Source organism: Branchiostoma floridae, chromosome 19 (genome assembly GCF_000003815.2).
Source record: "Branchiostoma floridae strain S238N-H82 chromosome 19, Bfl_VNyyK, whole genome shotgun sequence".
Taxonomy (NCBI): Eukaryota; Metazoa; Chordata; class Leptocardii; order Amphioxiformes; family Branchiostomatidae; genus Branchiostoma; species Branchiostoma floridae.
This window is the reverse complement of record NC_049997.1, coordinates 10,378,251-10,399,600: the sequence shown is the minus strand read 5'-3', so window position 1 is coordinate 10,399,600 and position 21,350 is coordinate 10,378,251. Positions and strand designations below refer to the sequence as shown.

The following is a 21,350-nucleotide window of genomic DNA, read 5'->3' as shown; positions in this document are numbered from 1 at the left end:
CTTTACTTTGAGAAGTAACAACATGGATATAAGACGTCGATGACCTTCCATCTATTGTTCTGGAAGATTCTTTAAAATCCTCAAGAACGATAGACGGAAAGTCATCGGATCATAATTACTCATACCCTCCACTTCCAAGAAGAGAACATCTAAGATTTCTTAAGAATCTTCTTTAATAATAGACGAAAGGTCATCGTTTCATAATTGCTCACATCCTCTATTTCTAAGAAGGGAACATCTGAGACAGTTGATTGGCAAGAAGTTATACCGTGTAATTTATCTAACTGAGGTGGTTGACCCGCTTTAACCTCCTGTAACCTTTTCAAATGTTAATAATGTATGACGTATATTCAGTGAAGGTTAGGTAATTTTCTCGAAACAAGTGTTGGCAGATTTTTCCAGTATAAAGTACACAAATTCTACCTCGATGGTAGCAAAATATAATGCAGATATATAGAAATTTTTGCAAAATTGTGTATAAAACAGACATGTATCTGCTCTGAGTAGTGAAACGCTTCATCGTGTTAAGATTCATTTTTAGCTGCCTTCACGAAAATGAATGCGCACGGAGAGTAAACTTAACAAAGAATGGAGAAACTAGGGCGGCGAAGCGATTTCCATAGACAAACAGTTTCAACATACACCGTACGACTTGTAAACGAATTAGGCGACTCTGTGAGAGAAAAGGTTTTCTAGGCCATTCTATAATGGACACTCGCCCGGCGAGTTTTCACGGTCGCGAAGTTTCGAGATTTCCATAAACAAATAGTTTCAACATATAACGTATGACTTGTAAACAAAGCGGGCGACATTAGCAGAGAAAGGGCTTTCTACTGAATTCGAGGCCTTTCTATAATGACGACTCGTCCGGCGAGTTTTCTGGGTCGCTCGGGGCGATGGTAGGCTGAATCACACATTTTTAAAATGACATAAACAAAGGGGGTGTCACGCAGTATGGACGACCTGGGCAATCTACGGTGACAGGGACTCTTGCACACCTGTCGGCAAACCACCAAAGGCTATACCAGACCCACCTGAAGATGGAATGAGACTTAATCACCTCACAAGCAGTTTGAAACGATTGTTGTAAAAGGTCGCCCTGTCATTAATATTCGGCTTTTGTCCCACATTTTCGTGGTCCCTTTCTGTGACGCTAACGCGGCGAGGAGACCCCGACGGCGCCATCTTTTGTGTTCGAATCGTGACGTCACAACGCGCTCGGCTTTGTGGGACGGCTTTTTGGAGAAGGGGGCACCAAACCCGGGTAGAGACTTTGGCAGCTGAGGGCGACACCACGACAGGAGGTTACCGGAGAGCGATCGTACTCACAGTCCGGCACGCTCTCACTCATTCAGTCGGCGCCTCATAAGGTACGTCCCCGTAACTCACCTCATTCCAACCCCTGTTTTAGAGGTCTAACGTTTGTGATTTGTTGCTCTCTGACTTTTAGACCCTTGTAAAACTATTGTATGGAAGTATTGTTCGCCTATGGACTACACTTTGGACTCTGGTCGTTAAAAATCAAATATCGATAACTCATTGCTTGTAGACGAAAGCCTGGAAAACAGTAGCACGAATCCAACCAAAAAAGGTTGTACTTGAAACCAGTGCCTTTTGTTGGAAGGTAATAATGTTAAGGTATCAATCCAGGTGTTCCTAGTGTATAGTTGGCCTTGGGTGCCATGTTGCACAAATGATGTGTGTGAACTCTCCCACGTAAAACTCCTGACGCACAGGTAAACATATTAAACTCATTTACCAAACTGAAGGCCAAGCTGAGTAGGTTATGCCAAGGTCTATGTGGCGGTACCGTGGCGACAAATTACGTTTAAATCTTTGTCAAGGGTCTCGCTGAGTTACGACGTTTGCTTGCCCGCAGACGACAACGGTGTAACGATATGCAAAACCGCAACTTAGCAGTTCACAAAAACTCTATTGACTAAAAATGAGGTACTGAAACGATACGGGCTACTTCGGCGGACAGAAGTGGGCGGTTTTGAGTAGACCAGCGCACACAATAAGCCGGATTGTACCTCCGACCTTTGAAAACCCACAAAATAACCTCTTCTTTTCTGTGAACTGGAATATCATGCAGCCAAGGGCTGTTGAATACTAGCTTTTGTTGTTCTTGTTCATTCGCTTTGCGGCTGTGATTTTGTCATTATCGTCTTCAGTAGGTCAAGAATTAATCATTGTGGAGGTCAACGGTGATTTGGCGAGCTGGCAAAACAAATACCTGCCGTAGTCTCCTTGTTAGGATTGAACCATGGAGTCTGTACCGTCTATTGTACTGTCTACAATGTCTATGGTTTATACAGTCTACAATTTGATTTTATTTGGGCTTAACTCCAGCAATTACGTTCGCTTTACTTCAGTTTTCTAACGTATAAATCATTGTTATAGTGCCAATAAGTAGCTCTTTGTGTGACAATGCTGCCATAAGGTTGTAGATCCTCCTCATTTCGACAGAAACCACTAAAAGTGTGTCTTACGCACGAACACAAAATATTATCATTGCCCTAAAGCGATGCTTTGTACGGTGGAAAACAACTCATTACGGATCGTGCAGCGTTCACAGATCTATCCTAGGTTCTCCCTTTATAAGGCCCATTGGTGAGTTCCCATGTCTTTCCGGTATAGCGAATTGATTTACTGTACAATACGCCGGCTTTCAGCGCAAGTCTCTATCGTGATGGCGAGTCTGCGAGCTTTCCTTTCCATTTTTTAATTGGTTCTCTTTGTGGTAGGTAGTCTCGTCTGTGTAGTGCTGGCGTAATTGTCACCAGGACGATGGTGTTAAATTGTGCTGAAGACGACAACATAGACCACGTAGGTCGGGTCAACTTGTACTCACCTTGCGACCTTAGCCTTTGCATTACACCATAAAGGTGGTTGCCCTTGGATGACGCAATCGCGACCTCTCTAGAACTTTCTTCCAGAACGTGAAGTGTGGACAATTCGAACAGTTCGTACATTTTACAGCGCAGACCTGTCATATCTTAAAAGCCCATTTGACACCATCCGCTCGACACCCGGTAGTCAAAATCCCACAAATGCTGCGGTAGAACCATTTAAACGGCGTAATACGTGTTTAAGTAAGTGGCGAATAATGCTGTAAACAGCAAAACGATCACTCGACAACAATTAGGCAGCAAGCAAAGACGTTTAACGAGCTTTTCGACATTTTTTACGTAAGGTAGTCTGGAGATCAACACTTTGGAGGGTGTCGAATATTACTGAAATGAATTTTGTCCTAATATCATCACAAATGCCATATGATATCCTTCTACTGGAGCAATGCCCTCGATATTTTTATGCCGAAATCGTGAATTACTAGTATTGTACTGTATGAAACTGTCCCTGTCGTTTGTTGCTGGTATTTTCAGTGTGACTGCGACCACTCAGAGCTTAACTACTCTTTCTTCAGCCCCTGGCTGCGAAGAGAGAGTAGTCTTCCCATCCAATAACAATAACAACATTTTTCTTCCTTATCGAAGCACCCACCCCGATATCTGTATGCCGAAAACGTACATTGCAATTGTCCAAACTTATTCCCCTGCCCTACTTCTACAGCAAACAAAGTTTTGTGCAAATACCAGCATCACTGTCGTTTTCTAAAAGCTGAAGTATCACTGGAAAATTATATTTGTCTTAACAGACATAGCTTTGCACCTTATGTATCATAGAAATATCAACAGTTAACAGGACAGGAAGTGAACTAAAGCTAGATGTAAATCCGAACATAGAGTCACGTACAGGTAAAAAAATTCGTTTCCATCGACTGTTCCCACATCTATATGTAATTCCCTATAGGCCAGATGCCCGTACATTGTCTACTAGAATCTGTCATGTTGATTATTTGATGGCTGGTTCGGTGTTATCCATGGCCCGGAGCGTTCACAACACAGCTGCAGTGATCTGCACTCAGATTGCTCTTTTCTGACCCTCATTGTAATCTGCCATCGTTAGCAAGTAAATGCTTCAGAAGGCTGTTCTCCCTCTCAAAAGTTCAGGAGATGCAAATTTACGAGGTCTTCAAGTTCACACGCAAGGAAACAACACAAGACAATGAGAGATCATAAACAAACTACATGAAGAATGTCATTCTGACTAGAATTGGTCGTTTTTGTCGGTTGTTTACATACATTATACACACTGAGAGAAAACTCTGAGACTAACATTTTACAATCAGAAATCGTCACATTCAAATTCTATATCACACATAGACTCTGTCAATCATAAAAACGTCCAATAGTTCTAACTGGAAGCTGTGGGTCATAAAGTATACTTCTACTATATATCTGCCTTCTGTTGGGCGAACTTTAGAAAGTCTACCACCTGAAAAAATTTAAGACAATCAAATCAAAATCAGAAATCGTCATATCTATGTTTTAAAAAGCAACATATACAATCGATATTATCACTTCTTCTAAACTGTCACCGGGTCGTAAAGTGTGAACTGTAGGTTATAAAGTATGACTGTCTGCCATCTCTTGGACGAACTTGAGAATGTCTACCACCTGGAAAGTTTTAAGGCGTTTTTTTTTAAGGCGTAACGTTCAGAAATCTCCAGATTGTACAGGTGGGTCCGTCGACCCGTGATGCACTGTTCAAGCGATTGCGTTTACCAGGTGTGCTTTGAATATTAATATGATAAATTGTTGTTTACAGTCATCGAACACCCACCTGTAGTTCTAGCTTTAAGTACCTAGACTCTCAACTGATCTATGCGAGGTGGCACCCGTATGATGTGCTCTGCACATGACGTCAGTATGATGTCAGACGTCAGAAGAGGACAGAAAAGAGAATATCCTAGCAACTATGTTGAGATTACGTTTCTTTTGTTTATACACCACAGTTTCTAAACCCCAACATTGCTGACCATGCAAGTCAGATGTTTTGACAAAACAGTTCAGTGATGTCAAACAGCAAGAGTTGACATTCCGTTTTCTCGATGCTTCGAGGATTTTCCAAAGAACCCGGATAGATTATTCACTTCATTGCAGTCAACAACAACTGACTCATCTTTTTTTGGTCCCAAGGCTATGAGAGACTCGCGTAACCCCGTAACAACGAACACAAAAGCCTGGCTATGTCACACACACACCTAGCTGGTAGTGGATCACTGCTTTCTGTACATCAATGCCTTTGTTGGTAGATCTTACAGTGTTTGTCAGGAGTAAGTGGATTGGTGGGTGGCACCATGGATTAGAAGATTTAGACTTGGTTTCTAATGTCAGGGTCACAAAACATAGGAGGATACCATCGCCTCATCAAATGAGTCCCCTTTTTAACGACAAGTTGTGCCTTAAGTAGTATAGATGATCTAAAGATTTGCAGTTTTCATGGCTTTTTGCAGTGAAATAGCGCGAAGATGCCAATTTTTGGCAGATACAACTTTTGTGGTCTTGTTGTGGTTTACCGCATTCTTGATGATGGTTTAATGTTCATGAAGAATGTGACACAACATTGACATCACGTGACCTTTGACTTTTTTGATTGCAACATCTAAACAATGCAGTATATCACACTTATGCGAAATGGCTTATACGCAAGCGACCACTAATCAAGCATATGATACACATGCATGACAGACGCATGAAACGAGAATAGAAAAGTCTGATGTACACAACCCGATGTAGACAAATGAAATTATGGTATCAAAAACAAACTAAGCTGTATCAAACAAACTTGCAATTGACCTATGGTAATGACGCTGAAAAGATTGATTTAGATACAGTATTTTAAAAAAATCCATTTTGCAATCGTTTGACTTCAAATAAGTATAGTTTGCTACGAGCACAGTAGATAGATTCTACTGTGATGCATAAGACAATGACTCAGAAAGGGCGACCCTTTAGTAAGGCACATTGATAAGAATGCTATGTATAGATGCTAGTATGAGCCTGGAGCATGTTGCTACTGTATGTATGGTTTCTCGGTAATCTTCACCATGTTCATGAATATTCATGTTGTTAAGTTGATTAGACATACACTTTGACCTCTTTCAGCTGACTGCATCGTTTTATCATTGGTAAAATCCTCAAAAACATACATGGTCAATGCCCGATCTATGTTTGAATTAGCCGCACAGATGAAAAGTCAGATAGACAACTTTATTCAAATGCTATGTTCTTCCTTTCACTTCCTGATTGACGTTTTTGGTTGGACAATGATTGATTGCATTGAAAATTCAGCCTTGAGGAAAAGGTGATCGTGATATGCTGTGACAGACGTACTGGTTTATAAACAGGTTAATGATGCAACTGAAAGCAAAGTATACTACATCCTGTACCGGTATACGCGTACCTGCACCTGTACCTGTACCTGTACCTGTACCTGTACCTGTAAAATTGATTTAAAAAGGAACAGGTCCGGACCTGTACATCTGGTGTACCTGAAAACTGAACTTACTGAAGTACCAATGGACAACACTTTTTCTATATTAACTTAAAGATGACAATTTTGTATAAACTTGCAGTTGAAAAGCAAGAAAACTTATGTAAAATCTCATGTCGAAATTACAATTCATCACTACAAACAAAAGACATCTGACTCCATGTATAACCTAGAGATAATTGACCAAGCTTATTTAGGTACAAGTACAGGTCTGTATCTACAAGCAGATCCTACGGTAGCATAAGGTATCAAAGACTGACAGAGGAGTGAAGCTGGACTGGAAGTGATAGCCAAACTAACTTTTGGGTAGGCTTCACTTCTCTGGTACTTTTTTAGACTAACTTATTCTACCATTGGATATGCTTGGAGATGACAAGTCTGGAACTTAACCTGAGCTTTGTTAAGGTACACATCTCTACTCTACACTGTCCCCGCAAACGCAAGTGAAACCTTAAGATAATGACCACACACGTGTACGTATACGTGCTGTGTCCAAATTTGGTCCTAGTTGTACATGTGGGCAGATTCATTCGGACTGGGATGGGCAGGAAATAGTCCACCTACACGTTATCATACTTACTGTCAGTGTAAACACGATCATCTACATGAGTCCAATTCCACAAATATGTAGGATGTGGTCAACCATCTGTTAGCTTAGTTTCCTTTTTCTGACTCACAAGGTTCTTGTATTATAGTTATATGGATATATATGTATATATAACAGAAAATGGCATTAGGTCAATTCTACAAATATATCGGTTGTGGTCAACCATCGGTTAACTTCGTTTCCTTTTTCTGACTCACATGGCCTTTGTTCTTGTATCATAATTATATAGATAGATAGATATATATAATAGGGAAGAGCATTAGGCCAAATCCACAAACACGTAGGAGGTGGTCAACCATCAGTTAGCTTCGTTTCCTCTTTCTGACTCACAAGTCCTTTGTTCTTGTATCATAATTATATAGATATATAGATATATATAATAGGGAATAGCATTAGGCCAAATCCACAAACACGTAGGAGGTGGTCAACCATCAGTTAGCTTCGTTTCCTCTTTCTGACTCACAAGTCCTTTGTTCTTGTATCATAATTATATAGATAGATAGATATATATAATAGGGAAGAGCATTAGGCCAAATCCACAAACACGTAGGAGGTGGTCAACCATCAGCTAGCTTCATTTCCTCTTTCTGACTCACAAGGCCTTTGTTCTTGTATTATATGGATAAAAACATATCAGGGAAGGGCATTAGGTCATCACATTGTAAAATCTCTATGAATCCAGGATGTCCGATGAGGCATGAATGTTTCCTGAAGATTTTGTTTCTATGATAAATCAAGAGTAGTTTGCAGAATCAGATTTTGGGAGCTCTTGCATTGTGATCGGCGTCGTTATCGACCAACTACCTGCGTCATACTTTGTAAAACAATGTGTTCCCTTAACTACATTTATTGGGAAACATGATAAACTACATTTTTCATGGGCTGTAGTGTCAAAGCTGCATCAGACATGACTATAATCAACACATAGGGACGAAAGTTGCTGATTTCTTAATGGCACTGGCCACAATAGTTGGATAAATAAAATATATAAGATATGTTTAGTATTCGGTAGCATTTTAAATGAGGTATCACGAAGAAGAAATATCATGTTAAGGGAAATTTATTGGCATTATGAAAACAGATTGAAGATATTGTAAGAATGTAACACCTTCTTAACTTGCAAATGATGTATAATCATTGTCACTACATTTGCCTTCTTGTCATTGTTTATACATGTTTACATTTCATGAAAAAGCCTAGCATTCATACTCGTAATATGACTATTCTACCTTCTAATGCATCATATTGTACGTTACATTTCTACAAACCAGTCTAAACTGGCAGGGACCAGAACCTACTACCTGTGAAACTAGTTAAAGGCGCCTTATTAAACCAATTAACCACATCTTTGGAGAAATGTAGACCTCAGGCTTCTGCTGAGGAATGCCTTTATTCACACCTCATGGTTTCTAATTAATAGTGCAATCTTCTATCCAATGGGTACTTTGTGATTTTCGGTCCTAGTTTCTGAAGGCACCTAATTACGGTTCTAGGTAAAAACAGTAATTGATTTTATGCGTATTTATGGAAACCGGGTAGAGCCTCTTTTATAAACCATTTGACCAGTCACTAATACATGGTGCTCTTGTTGCTGCAATAGCTGCCAATCAAAAATGTTAGTAGGAGAAAGTTATTTACTTAAAGTTTTCATGCGACATCCTGTAACTATAGTTATTCAGAATTCAATGAAACATTTATGTAATAAATGTGTAAGCATATACCTAATGTTCGAAACGAGACATGTCTATCCATGATCTAGATTCAATTCTGCAATAATAACATAACATGTAGGTTTCTTCGAAAAAGGTGACTGGCGGTTTATATTTACGTTATTGGCATCACTAGCTCAGAAGAGTGACGATTGCTTTATTTTTTCTCCTTAAGAAAAATCAACATAGCAGAGACCCATTGATAGGCACGTGTGCCCCTTAATTGCCTTGACCAGTTCAAAGCAATCCTAAACGCAGTGAAAACGTCAAAACAACGTCTGGACAAGAGCATTATGGTACAGTCCGCAACCGTCTGATTTTTGCTTTCATTCTTTGCCATACACGAAGAGCCCATTTAATCCAGAGGCATGACAGAACAGTGAAAACAGAGTGTTCATATCAACGTTGATCACTACAAATGAGTCCTAAACACAGTGAAAATATTAAAACAACGACTGGACAAGAGCATTATGTAACAGCCTACGACTGTCTGCTTTTTGCTTTCATTCTTTGCCATATACGAATAGCTCGTTTATTCCAAAGGCATGACTTAGAACAGTGAAAACAATGTGTTAATATCAACGTTGATCACTACAAGGGGAAAATATCAAAACAACGTCTGATTCTTGCTTTCATTCTCAGCGTACAGTCTGATTCTTGCTTTCATTCTTTTACATTAAGAAGATCTCGTTTAATCCAGAGGCATGACTTAGAACAGTAAAAAACAGGATGTTGCTATCAACGTTGATCACTACAAATGAGTCCTAAAAAACATGTTAACTATGAAAATATCAAAACAACGACTGTACAAGAGCACTTAACATTGTCTGTTTCTTACTTTCATTCTTTGCCATATACGAAGAGCTCGTTTAATCCAGAGGCATGACTTAGAACAGTGAAAACAGGATGTTGATATCAGCGTTGATCCTCCGTCAGACATGCATGCTTCAACGGAAACCAGCAATTTCCTGTCTTTACCTGTCGCCTTTTCTTTCACCTCTCTCTGACCCGGCCTTTCCGGTTCTGACGCCATATATATGACATCTGCAACGGGTAGGGCGCGCACTTCTTTGTCTCAGCAAACTCACCTGAAGATACGACCTCATTTCTTCCTATCCAGGTGGACGACAAAGACGTCTTCTTTGGAGATCTTCCAGTGAACATTTGTAACTGCTGATTTCTTCGACCTTCCCAGGTATGTTGATTGTTGTTTTTCACACCTTTCTATTGTACGTTACACCTGTAGTTATGCGTGAATCTTGGTTAGAGTTTTTCCAGCATTATACTGTTAAACTTGAAAGACGTCTTCTTCTGAGATCTTCCAGTGGACATTTGTAACTGCTGATTCTTTAGACCTGCCCAGGTATGTTGATTGATGTTTTGCACACCTTTTGTATCGTACGTTACACCTGTAGCTATGTGTGGATCCTGGTTGGAGTCTGTCCAACTTTATGCTGTTGAGCTTGAATATCATTACTCGTATGACATCGGTTACTCCAAACGTGTTTTCTGTATCTTTTTTTGCATCGCTTTATACCTTTTCTACAAAGTGGCAGGTGAGATGTTTTAGTCCTGGATTGCACTGTTTCGTTCATGGATGGATGACTGTTTTAGCACACAAACTACATCTACAGTTTCCAAGCTTGTTTTAGCATTTGTGTGTTCTCGTTTGTACAACACGAACTGAAAGGACCCATCCTTGTGTGCATGTTGTGCGGTAAACATCTCAGCTATGTGATGCACATTTCGGCATGTCCTGAGGTGCGACTCCGAACAATGGGCACGATTCTAAGGTGCAAAGATTTGTGAACTGAAATATTCTCTTGTATCTGTTCCTCACATTATCTCTGATTAGGGATAGTTGTCTGTTTGGAATTTGAAGATGCCCTATAAATTAAGGTGCGATGTCTCTTTTGATATACACTAGAGGTTAAGCCGGCAAGATTTCACCCTATCTGTGGCTCAATTGGTTCTATAAATCAGTGCCCCCTATAGGCCTAATGTCTACCAAACGTACAGTCAGACCTATTTGTGGCAATGGTCACCATGGACAGGTGGTCGCTATAAACAGGACCATTCATGCTTGAGCAATGAGAAATAAGACCTTAAAATGGCCAGGTGGTCCTCCTACAGAGGTGGTTATTAGTACAGGTTTAACTGCATCTCCAAAAATATATCAGACAAGCCTCTAGGGACCCCAAAATTTGATCGTTTTAAGGTCTCAGCAAGAAGACCTATCCAGGTACACACACACACACACACACACACAAACACACACACACACAAACACACACACAAGTGCTACCCAAAATATAACCTTCTTGGCGAAAGTAATAATTCCGGAATATCAGCCACTTCCAACAACTGAAACAAAAGTGAACAAAAGAGAACAAAAGTTCTAGACCAGTGGAGAAGACCCCTGTGTCACCTTGTACGGATGTCTCCTGAAAATTGGCCAGGTGGTCCTCGTGCAGAGAAAATTCTGGTTTGACTGCACCTAAAATATTTCAAATAATACCGGAACATTAGCCAATTGCAAGAACTGACACCAAAGTGTTAAATAAGTTCTAGACCAGTGCAGAAGATGTCCCCTGTGTCGCCTTGTGCGGATGTCTCCAGACGGACATTCCAGGACCCATTGTTGCGGCACATTAAGACATAGCCCAGAGCGTGTGTGGGCACAGATAACATTGTTCTAGTGACAACAGTTGGTGTCCCCTACCGCTCTCACCTTCACTAGCGCCACAGACATGGCGGAATTCCTGTCGTTCCACAGGTGGTAGGCTCTAATTTTCGTCTGACTGAAACGCTGGTGTGTCTGAATACATCTAGAACACAGAGACTAAAACACAAGTCTGAATACATTTAGAACACAGCCATTTAATCAGGTTGGAAGGCCACTAGGTTTGTATCGGACTCGTTGGCAACGGTATCTTTGTACACATTCAGTGCTACATACAGAGGTAAATGGCTAAGCATCCAAATAGTTAAAGTGGTTGAGTATAATTTTGGTGTGACTAAAACACTGGTCTCTCTGAATACATTTAGAACACTACCAATTAATCAGGTTGGAAGGCCCCTAGGTTTGTATTGGACTCGTTGGCAACAGTATATTTGTACACATACATACAGAGGTAAATGGCTAAACATCCATATTGTTAAAAGCGATTGAGTATAATTTTCGTGTGACTAAAACACTGGTCTCCCTGAATACATTTAGAACACTGCCAATTAATCAGTTTTGTTGGGAGGTCCCTAGGTTTGTATCGGACTGGTTGGCAACAGTATCTTTGTACACATTCAGTGCTACATACAGAGGTAAATGGCTAAACATCCATATTGTTAATTGTTGATTGAGTGTAATTTTCGTGTGACTAAAACACTGGTCTGTCTGAATACATTTAGAACACTGCCAATTATTCAGCTATGTTGGGAGGTCCATAGGTTTGTATCGGGGTCGTTAGCAACAGTATCTTTGTACAAATTCTGTGCTATGTGCAGAGGTCAACGGCTAAACGGCCGCATAGTTAAGAGATAAGTGATTGCATGTAATTTGTGTGATTGATACACTGGTGCCTAATGCATATAGAACACTGACAGTTAATCAGGTTTTGGAGACCCATGTGTTTGTATTGTTCACGCTGGCAACAATGTTCTTCAGAACTTTATTGTCTTGCACAACTTCAGTGCTACACACAGAAGAGAATGACTAGAAAAAATGGTCACATAAAGTTTACAGATAATGGTGTCCCCATGGTCATATTTGGGGTCATAAAATTACCTACCCCGATACGCAACGCTGATTTTCCCACCATACCTGTTCACAAGAACAAGACACACACGACGTGGTGCGAATGTCTGGACACTTAGGATCTTACCTTTTGGGCGAAAAACTTTTTGTTTGGTCGAGGAGGTTCTATTCAGGTGTTGAATAGAACCCTCTTGGTGCGCTTTGGGAATCACGCCCCTCCTCCTATGTAGGATTTGGGGAAATCACCTCTGGCAGGCTTCCAAATTGTCAACAACCACTGATCCATACCCTAGGTGTTCCATAGTGCATACAAAATAGCTCTACCTTGCCAAGGTAAAATAAAAGCCATACGCTCAGACCTTATTTCACAAGCTTGAATGATTCAAATCAGGAGTATTCTAAGCTGTTGTTATCGCACCAACTCATACCTGTACGCCTCAACAGGAAATAGTAAAAAAATAGACCTCCCCTTCCCTGACCACATGAAATAGCTCTACCTTGCCAAGCTAAAGAAAACTGTGATCGACTCTTACTCACAAGCTTGAGTGCTTCAACTTTGGAGTATTCTAAGCTGTTCCTATCACACAAACTCATACCTGTAACGTTACATCTCAACAGTAACTAGTAAGAATAGACCTCCCCTTCTCCCTGACCACATGAATAATTTGTCTGCTCTTCAAACCATATAATAGAACATTGTGTCCGCATTAGCCGAGCGCACAAATCACACATGAGCAGACGACGCCCAGCACCCGTAGGGGGATAGATATTCTATTCAATGTGGCTTTTGGTAATCCCTGGATAACAATAGGTGGGTCATAAACAGCAGGTCTACATAAGACCAGGTACGAGTTAGGATATACAGGTAGCGTACAGGTGGGTAGTGGTTTTAGAGGAACTTGTGGCCGTGTAGTCATTGTCATAATGGTCGAGCTTCCTTCCTCCAAACAGTTCTTAAGATAAGTACAGGTAAGTAGTGGTTTTTAAAGGAACTTGTGGTCGTGTGATAGATGTCACAGTGGTCGAGCTTCCTTCTGCATTAGATATCGTTTCCTTCCTCCAAATATTTCGTAAAATAAGCACAGGTGGGTAGTTGTTTTTTAAGGAACTTGTGGTCGTGTGATCAGTGATCGAGCTTCCTTCTTCCCTAGATACTATTCCCTTCCTCTAAGCAGTCCAACCTAGGAACCTAGGAATTATAGGCACAAGTCAATGATCTTTGTTTTCTCCTTTTTACGAGCGAGGATTATGGAAAATGTAACAGACCGGATTTTAAGTTGTCTCTTCATTTATGGCACCAAACATTGTAGAGCTTATTCATAGAGAATAATGTAACTCGTATAAACAAGCTGTCAATCACTGACAAAAGAACGGTTCCGCCCAAGTGACAAGCCTCACATCTTAGATGATCATCTTCGATTTAGATCTTAAATCTGAACCGTCTTCCTTCTAGAATGCTAAATGTGTGAAATTTGCAAAATAAGTGTAATGTAGACAAGCTAGAAGTGTGAAAAATGGTTAACTAAAGTCAACCTGCTTTTTTTTGTACTTGTAGGGCTACTGGTCCTCAAAATGGCGGTCAATCCCATGATGCTGTGTGGTATCCTGATCCTGATGGTTGTTGGAGACTGCGCACTTGGCGCCCCTACGATTCTTCATAATGTGAGTATCTAAATAACTTCTTTAGAGCATTAAATAGTTTCATCAGGTTGGTAGATCAATTGGACAAAGTCTTCTTCGTTACACAACATTCCTTGAATTCTTCAGTAAACGTTTCGACGACCATCTTTCGCCATCATCAGTATAAAGGTTAAGTTCGGATTGCACTGCCTCTATCTAGTTCATATCGCACAGGTAGTATTTGCTTCATTTTGTACTGATGAAGGTGACAGATGTCATCGAAACGTTTACTAAAGAATTCAAGTAAGGTTGTGTAACGAAGAAGACTTTGGTCAACTTCTTTGAGTGCTCTGAACATCTTCAAGCTACAACAATTTGAGATTAACTTCTTCAGAGCATGCTGCCATTATCTCTGCATACTTTAACCCTTTTAATGATAGAATCCACTAGAAGCACTTAGTGCCTTGATAAAAGAATCTTACCTTAGCTATTAAAGGCTTTCAAGATTTTAAACACTCAGATGCAAATGGTTGTGATAAGACTAGAGATGTCTACTCCTTGGATTCCGCAAGCTATGGAGACAATTGTTAAACCACAATCTATGTCCAAGATCTTAATAGAATCGAGCAATTTCGTCCCTCAATGACGATAATTTCATGGCAATTATTGAGAGACGCTAATTAGACTCAGACTCATTATTAATTGCTGCGTATCAACCTTTGTCAGCATGTATCATAATTACTTTTTAATCCATCATTTGATCATGTCATAGGAATTCTAAACAATGATAAGGCGTGGCTTGTCATATATTGTTATGAGCAACACCGGAAGCTTTATATTGCAATGTTTTGAATCTTTTAATGCCCCGGCTGTCTGAAATGTGATAGTTTTACCAGCGGCAAGCTGCTAGTGTCACATATTTCCCTCTTTTGTGTCCAGCTGCGGGCAGGAGAGTTTTATTCTGATTGATAGGTCATAAATCATGCTAGTAACAAATCCGACACATTGTCGGGACCGGGTCCTGGGGGTCGGCTCACAAGTCACGCGATCGCCTTCAGGAAATACTTTAAAAATAGGTCTTACACAATGGAGGATAGGTTCTGATTGACATGTGTCAGTAACGAACAAATTCCGATGATATTTTCAAATATCGTTCTTAATATTTTTGCGGGCAGGACAAAATGTATAGTAAGTGTTGTTGTTCGTCAATGTAGTCCATCAATGCAGCTGCACAAGATGTTAACCTGGCCCTTCTACCAAAGAATATTTTTCACAAACAGTTGACACTCTACCTGTACCTATATCTATATGCACATTCTGACATTGTGTTGAGCAACGACGTCAATTATTAATATGCTGATCTGGTCTTTGGTCTAGAAAGTTTGAACAGTTGATGAGCCTGGATAGATGACATGTGCACGCTACTCGTCCCTGTATGCGTTTTACTAGTATGTCGAGAAACGAGATCAATTTATTAAGATCTTGTCTTTCTTTAGGCTAGAAAGTTTGAAACGGTGAAAAAGTCCATCTTACGTGCCTTAATAGAGGACACCACTCTACTCGTTCCTGTGTACATTCTTGCGGAGTGAAACTTAGAATACATTTTGCTGTTGTTAAATATTGAATGAATGAAGACCTCTATTATACATTTTTGCCCGACCGAGCTTTATAGTACAGGTCACAACAAAGACAAAAACATGTATATGAAAGTATCACAGATCTAGTTTAACTTCTTCTCGCTTCTTTATCAGGAACGCCTGTCCCTTGACGGATGGACCGACACCCAGAGCCCGTTCGTCCCGTGCAAAGAAGACCAAGAGTGCGGTCATAACTTCAAGTGCTCGGCGACATCCTGGTACCAAGTGGACGGCGACTTCCCCCGCATCTGCGTCCCGAAGACCCCGACTCGCGGCGAGAGCAACCCTCCTGCGTTCGTCACGAACCTCATGTCTCCCGGAGAGCCCGGTCGGTATAACCTTTACTACTGTTACTACGACAAGGAGTGTCCCACAGGGGGCGTGTGTAAATGGGTGAGCAAGCTTGCCTCCGGAATCTGCCTCTACCCGGACAGCAAGTTCGACTTCACCGAATTCGCCGAACCGCCACAGCACAGGAGCGCCCCTAGCAAAGTCGTTCAGTACTGCAGCACCAACGATGAGTGCTCCTCGGGCGAGTTCTGCCTGAATGAGGAGTGGATGACCAACCTCGGTTACCTTGACTACGGCGTGTGCATGCCCAAGGGATACAAGTACGGACCGGACAACTTCCCAGTGCACTTCCAATCCGAACCGACAGAGGTCCAACATCGTCAGGGCGCCGACCCGTACGAGAGACAAACCTTAGCCGTCGGAAACGCCCTCCCTGAGATGGGAGATCCTAACTCCATCATCTACTGCCACTCCGACATCGAGTGTCCCAGCGGACAGTACTGTCTCTTCGGCGCTTGGGAGGGTCTGTTTGGGAAGTTCGACTATGGCGTGTGCATGCCCAGAAGGCCGGCGGCGATGACACCATGCACCATGAGCTCGCAGTGTCCCCAGGACGAGTACTGCTCGTACGAGGGTCTTTGTAAGTCCATGTTCTCCAACCAGCAGATGGCATCCGGTCAGGTCGCAGCCGCCCCACAGGCCCAGCCGGTGCCACAGGCCCAGCCAAGGGTCCACTACTGTAAGTCCAGCACTGAGTGCACCGTTGGCGAGTACTGCTTGATGAGGCCCGAGAGTTGGAAGAAGTTCGGCTCGTTCGACTACGGGGTCTGCATGCCGAGGGTACCCGGACAGCAGGCCATCCCTCAGCCGCCTTCCGCACAAAACCCGCCCGTCAACGTCGCCCACGCCCGCTGTTCCTCCTTCGCAGAGTGCCGCACCGGCGAGTACTGCTCCCCTGACGGACGTTGTCTCCCCATGTTCATCAACCAACCCCTGGCCGCGGCAAACATGGATCCAGGTGCCATGGGGACTGATCCGTCCCAGGGCCCGTCCAAAGTCATCTACTGCAAGGGCAACAACGACTGCCCCGTCGGAGGCAAGTGCGTGAGGGGCGAGTGGACGCAGTTTGGCAGGTTTGACTACGGGGTGTGCATGCCGAAGGACTGGCGACCGTCACTGACCGGACACGCCGGCGGAGGCAACCTCATGATCCTCCCGCAGAGCAGCGACCCGCGCTCGGCAGGAAACCAAGCCGAGAGCATCAAGTACTGTTCCCAGGACAACCAGTGCGGGTTCGGTGAAGTCTGTCTGCACGGAGCCTGGACTGAGATGGGGAATTACAACTACGGCGTGTGCATGCCCATGAACACCGGACTTCGCTCTGCTGCCGACGACGCCACGGGACATCTCCGTCAATCCAGCGATCCCGGGAATGGAAACGTCATCTGTACTGTCTGCAAGGACGACAACGACTGTCATTCCCAGGACTACTGTACCGCCTATCTGGGCAGCGATGACGGCTTGTGCTGGCCTCGGCAAGGCGGACCCACGCCCCCGAAGGTGCCTGGCTCAACCATCTGCAAGCAGATGACGGCAGACTCCGCCAAGAGGTGCAACGGTGACCGGGACTGTCCCGTTGGTCAGTACTGTAACACCTTCCTCCTGTCGCTCAGCCATCAGGAGGGCGTCTGCATCCCGAAAGGAGACGCTCCTGCAGTCGTGCCGCCCGCGCAGTACCAGCCCGTGCCGCAAGACGACGACTCCACCCTCTGCAACCTCTGTAAGACGGACCAGGTCTGCGGTAGCGGCTTCTACTGCACAGCGTACCTCGGGAGTGACGACGGCGTCTGCTGGCCTCGGCAGGGCTTCGGTCTGCTCAACGTCATCCCCGGAAAGACCGTGTGTAAGAACGGCGCTCCCGACCTCGGGTTGCTTCTCCCCGCACAAGCACAACCCGTGGCCACTGTTTCTACCCCACTGGGTAAGGTGAGGTGTAAGCTGTGCACCAGCAGCGCAGAGTGCCTATCCAGTGAATACTGCACGGCCTACAAGGGGACGGACCAGGGGTTGTGTTGGCCCAACCAGGGTCCGCTGGTTCCCGAAAACCTGGTCCCAGGCGTCGACCTCTGCTCCGGTTCCCCCAACTTCAGGATGTGCAAGACCGTCGCGGACTGCAACAAGGAGACGGAGTACTGTACGGCCTACAAGGGAGACGACACCGGCGTGTGCTACCCTCGCCTTGCCTCCATTCCAAGCAGCGGCAGCTCGGGCAGCAGCGCCCCCTCTGGGAGCGCACTGGAAGCGCAGGCTCAGCCGGTAGCCGTGATCGGCGAAGCCAGTTCGCTGACATCCGTGACGGGCTCGGCGTTCGCGTGTAAGCTCTGTTCTGCCGACGGCGAGTGCGATAGCTCCGAGTACTGTACGGCGTACAAGGGCAGCGACAAGGGTCTGTGCTGGCCCAAGGCCGGCGTCCCGGGCCCTCCCAACCCCATCCCGGGCCAGAGCTTCTGTAACTACTTCGGCGGAGGTGGAGACGGAGATGGCGGGGACGGGGACGGAGATGGCGCCAAGCCGAGCACGGAAATCAGGCTGTGCAAGAACGACAACGACTGCAAGGCGAAAGAATACTGCACCGCCTACCTCGGCAACGACAAGGGCGTGTGCTGGCCAGTAGCCGTGGCCGCTGCTCAAGTTCCTGTCGCAGAAATCCAGTTCCAGCCGGTTGACAAACCAGACTCTGATGGCCAAGGAGACGACAAGCCCGACAAGAAGCCAGCATCGTCCACCCTCTGTAAACTCTGCAAGAAACAAGACGCGTGTGCCATCGACGAGTACTGTACCGCCTATCTGGGTGACGACGAGGGCATCTGCTGGCCGAAGATCAACGCACCGGCCTTCTTCCCCGGTATCTCCATCTGCCCGGTCAAGACGACCACGCCGCAGCTGTGCAAGTCTGACAGCGAGTGTAAGGAAGACGGGAAGTACTGCACCGCCTTCATGGGTACCGACTGGGGCGTCTGTTTCCCCAAAGAGGGAGGAGCCATGTACAAGCAGGATCAGCCAATGAAGTTTGAGTTCGAAGCCCTGGTCATCGACCCAGAAGCGCTGGCAAAATCCCGCCTGAAAGAAGTGTCCAGTTCAGAAGCAGAAAGTGGCGGAGACGACGACTCCGATTACTTCGACACCGACAAATTCCTGCAAAAATTGGTCGTGTAGAAAAGTGTCTTTGATACCTGTCCTGGCGAGATATTTTCAGAGGTGTATTTTTGTTCTGTCTACTCTAAGAAGTAAAAATGGTTTTATTGGTTCGAAAACAAATGTCAAATGGGGAATTGAAATACTAGCACACCCTATTTGACACTGGTCGCACTGTCATTTGTGTGGCATTCTCTTGTCAAGAGATTAAAACAAACATTTAGGTACTTCAGAATTCATACTAGTCTGCTATATTACGCACATGTCCCAATCACACTTTGGGCGTACTTTGTCAAAAAGAATGCGAAGAATCGCGAAGTACGGTGTGTATTTCAATATTGTAAATGTGACTCCAAGCACTAGATTTGCACACACAAGAAGTACAAAAAGAGACATTAACTATGCAATTATGATCAAGTTAGTTTACTACTTCCATTTATCTAACATTTGTTATTATCTGCGGCGTATTCCTGTCAAAGAACATCGGCATGTGACGTCATGAAATTCTTTTGGTCAGCCATTTTGTTTTACCCTAAACGATCCCACCATGCACTGGATGTTTTATTTACGAATACAAGGGCATGTCCTTGATAAAATGGAATTTTGCAATATGTTGATCGAATTTCTTGACTTAAAAAAATGATCCTTTTCTTATGATAACATTGCATCACAATGCATAATGCATAACCGGATAACTTTGCCGATGTTCTGAAAATGTCATACTACTGCTAATGAGGTTGAAATGTATTTATTTTGCTCTTTGGTCTATATACATTTATAAAATGTCATTTATTGTATATAATTTGGTTGTAATTTGGTGTTTTATATGAAGCTAATAGCTTTTTTTCTATTGTGGGTCTTCTATTTGTTTTGTTTTTTAAGTTGATAGGATAGTCTGGATATTGTTACTTTAGTGCGTTTTATCTGTGTTTCTGTCTGTTTGTGTTACTTGTACCTTATAAGGATTTTAGTGTTTATTTATTTGAGATAATTCACTACAATGTCTTAAGAATCAAGAAAACTAAAAAAAAAACAAGTCCATACCAGTATGCTACGCTTTCTTTAATTTATGCACTTTGCAGAATTACGCGATGAATTTTATAATGGCCATAATTTATTTGACCTGTATAAGTTGCCTAGGATAAGAAAAATCACTGTGTCTTGGGTGATAATTCATAAATTCTTTAGAGTAACATAAGTCCTTCTGTTTCACTTCTGTTTCACTTCAAGTTCTTATTAGGAAGACAGCATATACTGTACAGTAGCAGCATTCCTACGGACAGAGTAGTTTGTAACATGTTTACATGTAGTTTAACGTCAAAACCAGACAAACCTCATTTGTGAGGAAACAATCCACTATGTGAAACATTGCAGTAACATATGTCACGAGGGAATGTATTGTATGTACATGTATATGTTACTAAGGTGTTACTTTGATGCACATATACGTTTCCGGTATGCTACAAACTGTATATCACATGCAAACACAAGACGTATCAGGCAGCTCCAAGGATCTCTGTTATAGTATCAAGAAATATACAGAAACTCTTCAGTATATTTTGTATTCTGAATAATTCCGACACAGATATCAATTTGTATCGCACGGTTAGCTTAGACCACGTGGAACGACGTTCCGTGTATAGTAGTACCTTCTCATACAAACATTCCACATGTTGTTATTCTGCATAGTTTTATGAACGATTTTTATCTTAAACTGGTGCTAACGAGTGATAATCTATATCTAAGCGGGATTTTTCATAAGTTATTAAAGGGTTGGTAAAAAAACACCAAATTTGCTGTGTTGTGGACTTGTTTCTTTCTATGGTTGAATGATATATATCCAAATAACGTATAGAGAGATTGAGAGAGAGGGGGAAGAGCAGGATATCGAGAGAGAGAGGGGGATTAGGGGAAAACAACCTTTATACTACTAGTAGTAGGTTAAAGTACCAGTGTTCATATTTCTATGATAAAACCTAATTGTCCCTAACATTATGTAACTCTTTACGAAAAGAATCCTGTTTTACAAACTATACCATTGACCTATATTTGACAAAGAAGCCGAACTTTGGGACAATAAATAGTGGATGAATATGGCAATGGAAACATATATGCCTTCGGTACTTATATATTCAAGTCCG

General features: G+C 42.9%; 1 protein-coding gene across 2 annotated transcripts; it reads left to right on the top strand.

The window, feature by feature from the left end:
* Window positions 1–927: 927 nt before the first annotated feature.
* Window positions 928–21,001, top strand: LOC118406598. 2 transcript variants are annotated; one of them, XM_035806750.1, is made up of 4 exons: window positions 928–1,370; window positions 9,836–9,910; window positions 14,022–14,128; window positions 15,838–21,001. In XM_035806750.1, exons 3-4 carry the CDS (start codon window positions 14,039–14,041, stop codon window positions 19,228–19,230), a joined length of 3,483 nt encoding a protein of 1,160 aa, XP_035662643.1. In that variant the 5' UTR covers window positions 928–1,370; window positions 9,836–9,910; window positions 14,022–14,038; the 3' UTR covers window positions 19,231–21,001. The 2 variants fall into 2 exon arrangements, with proteins under 2 accessions (XP_035662643.1, XP_035662644.1); XM_035806751.1 differs by lacking the exons at window positions 928–1,370; window positions 9,836–9,910 and adding an exon at window positions 10,013–10,078.
* Window positions 21,002–21,350: the final 349 nt, after the last annotated feature.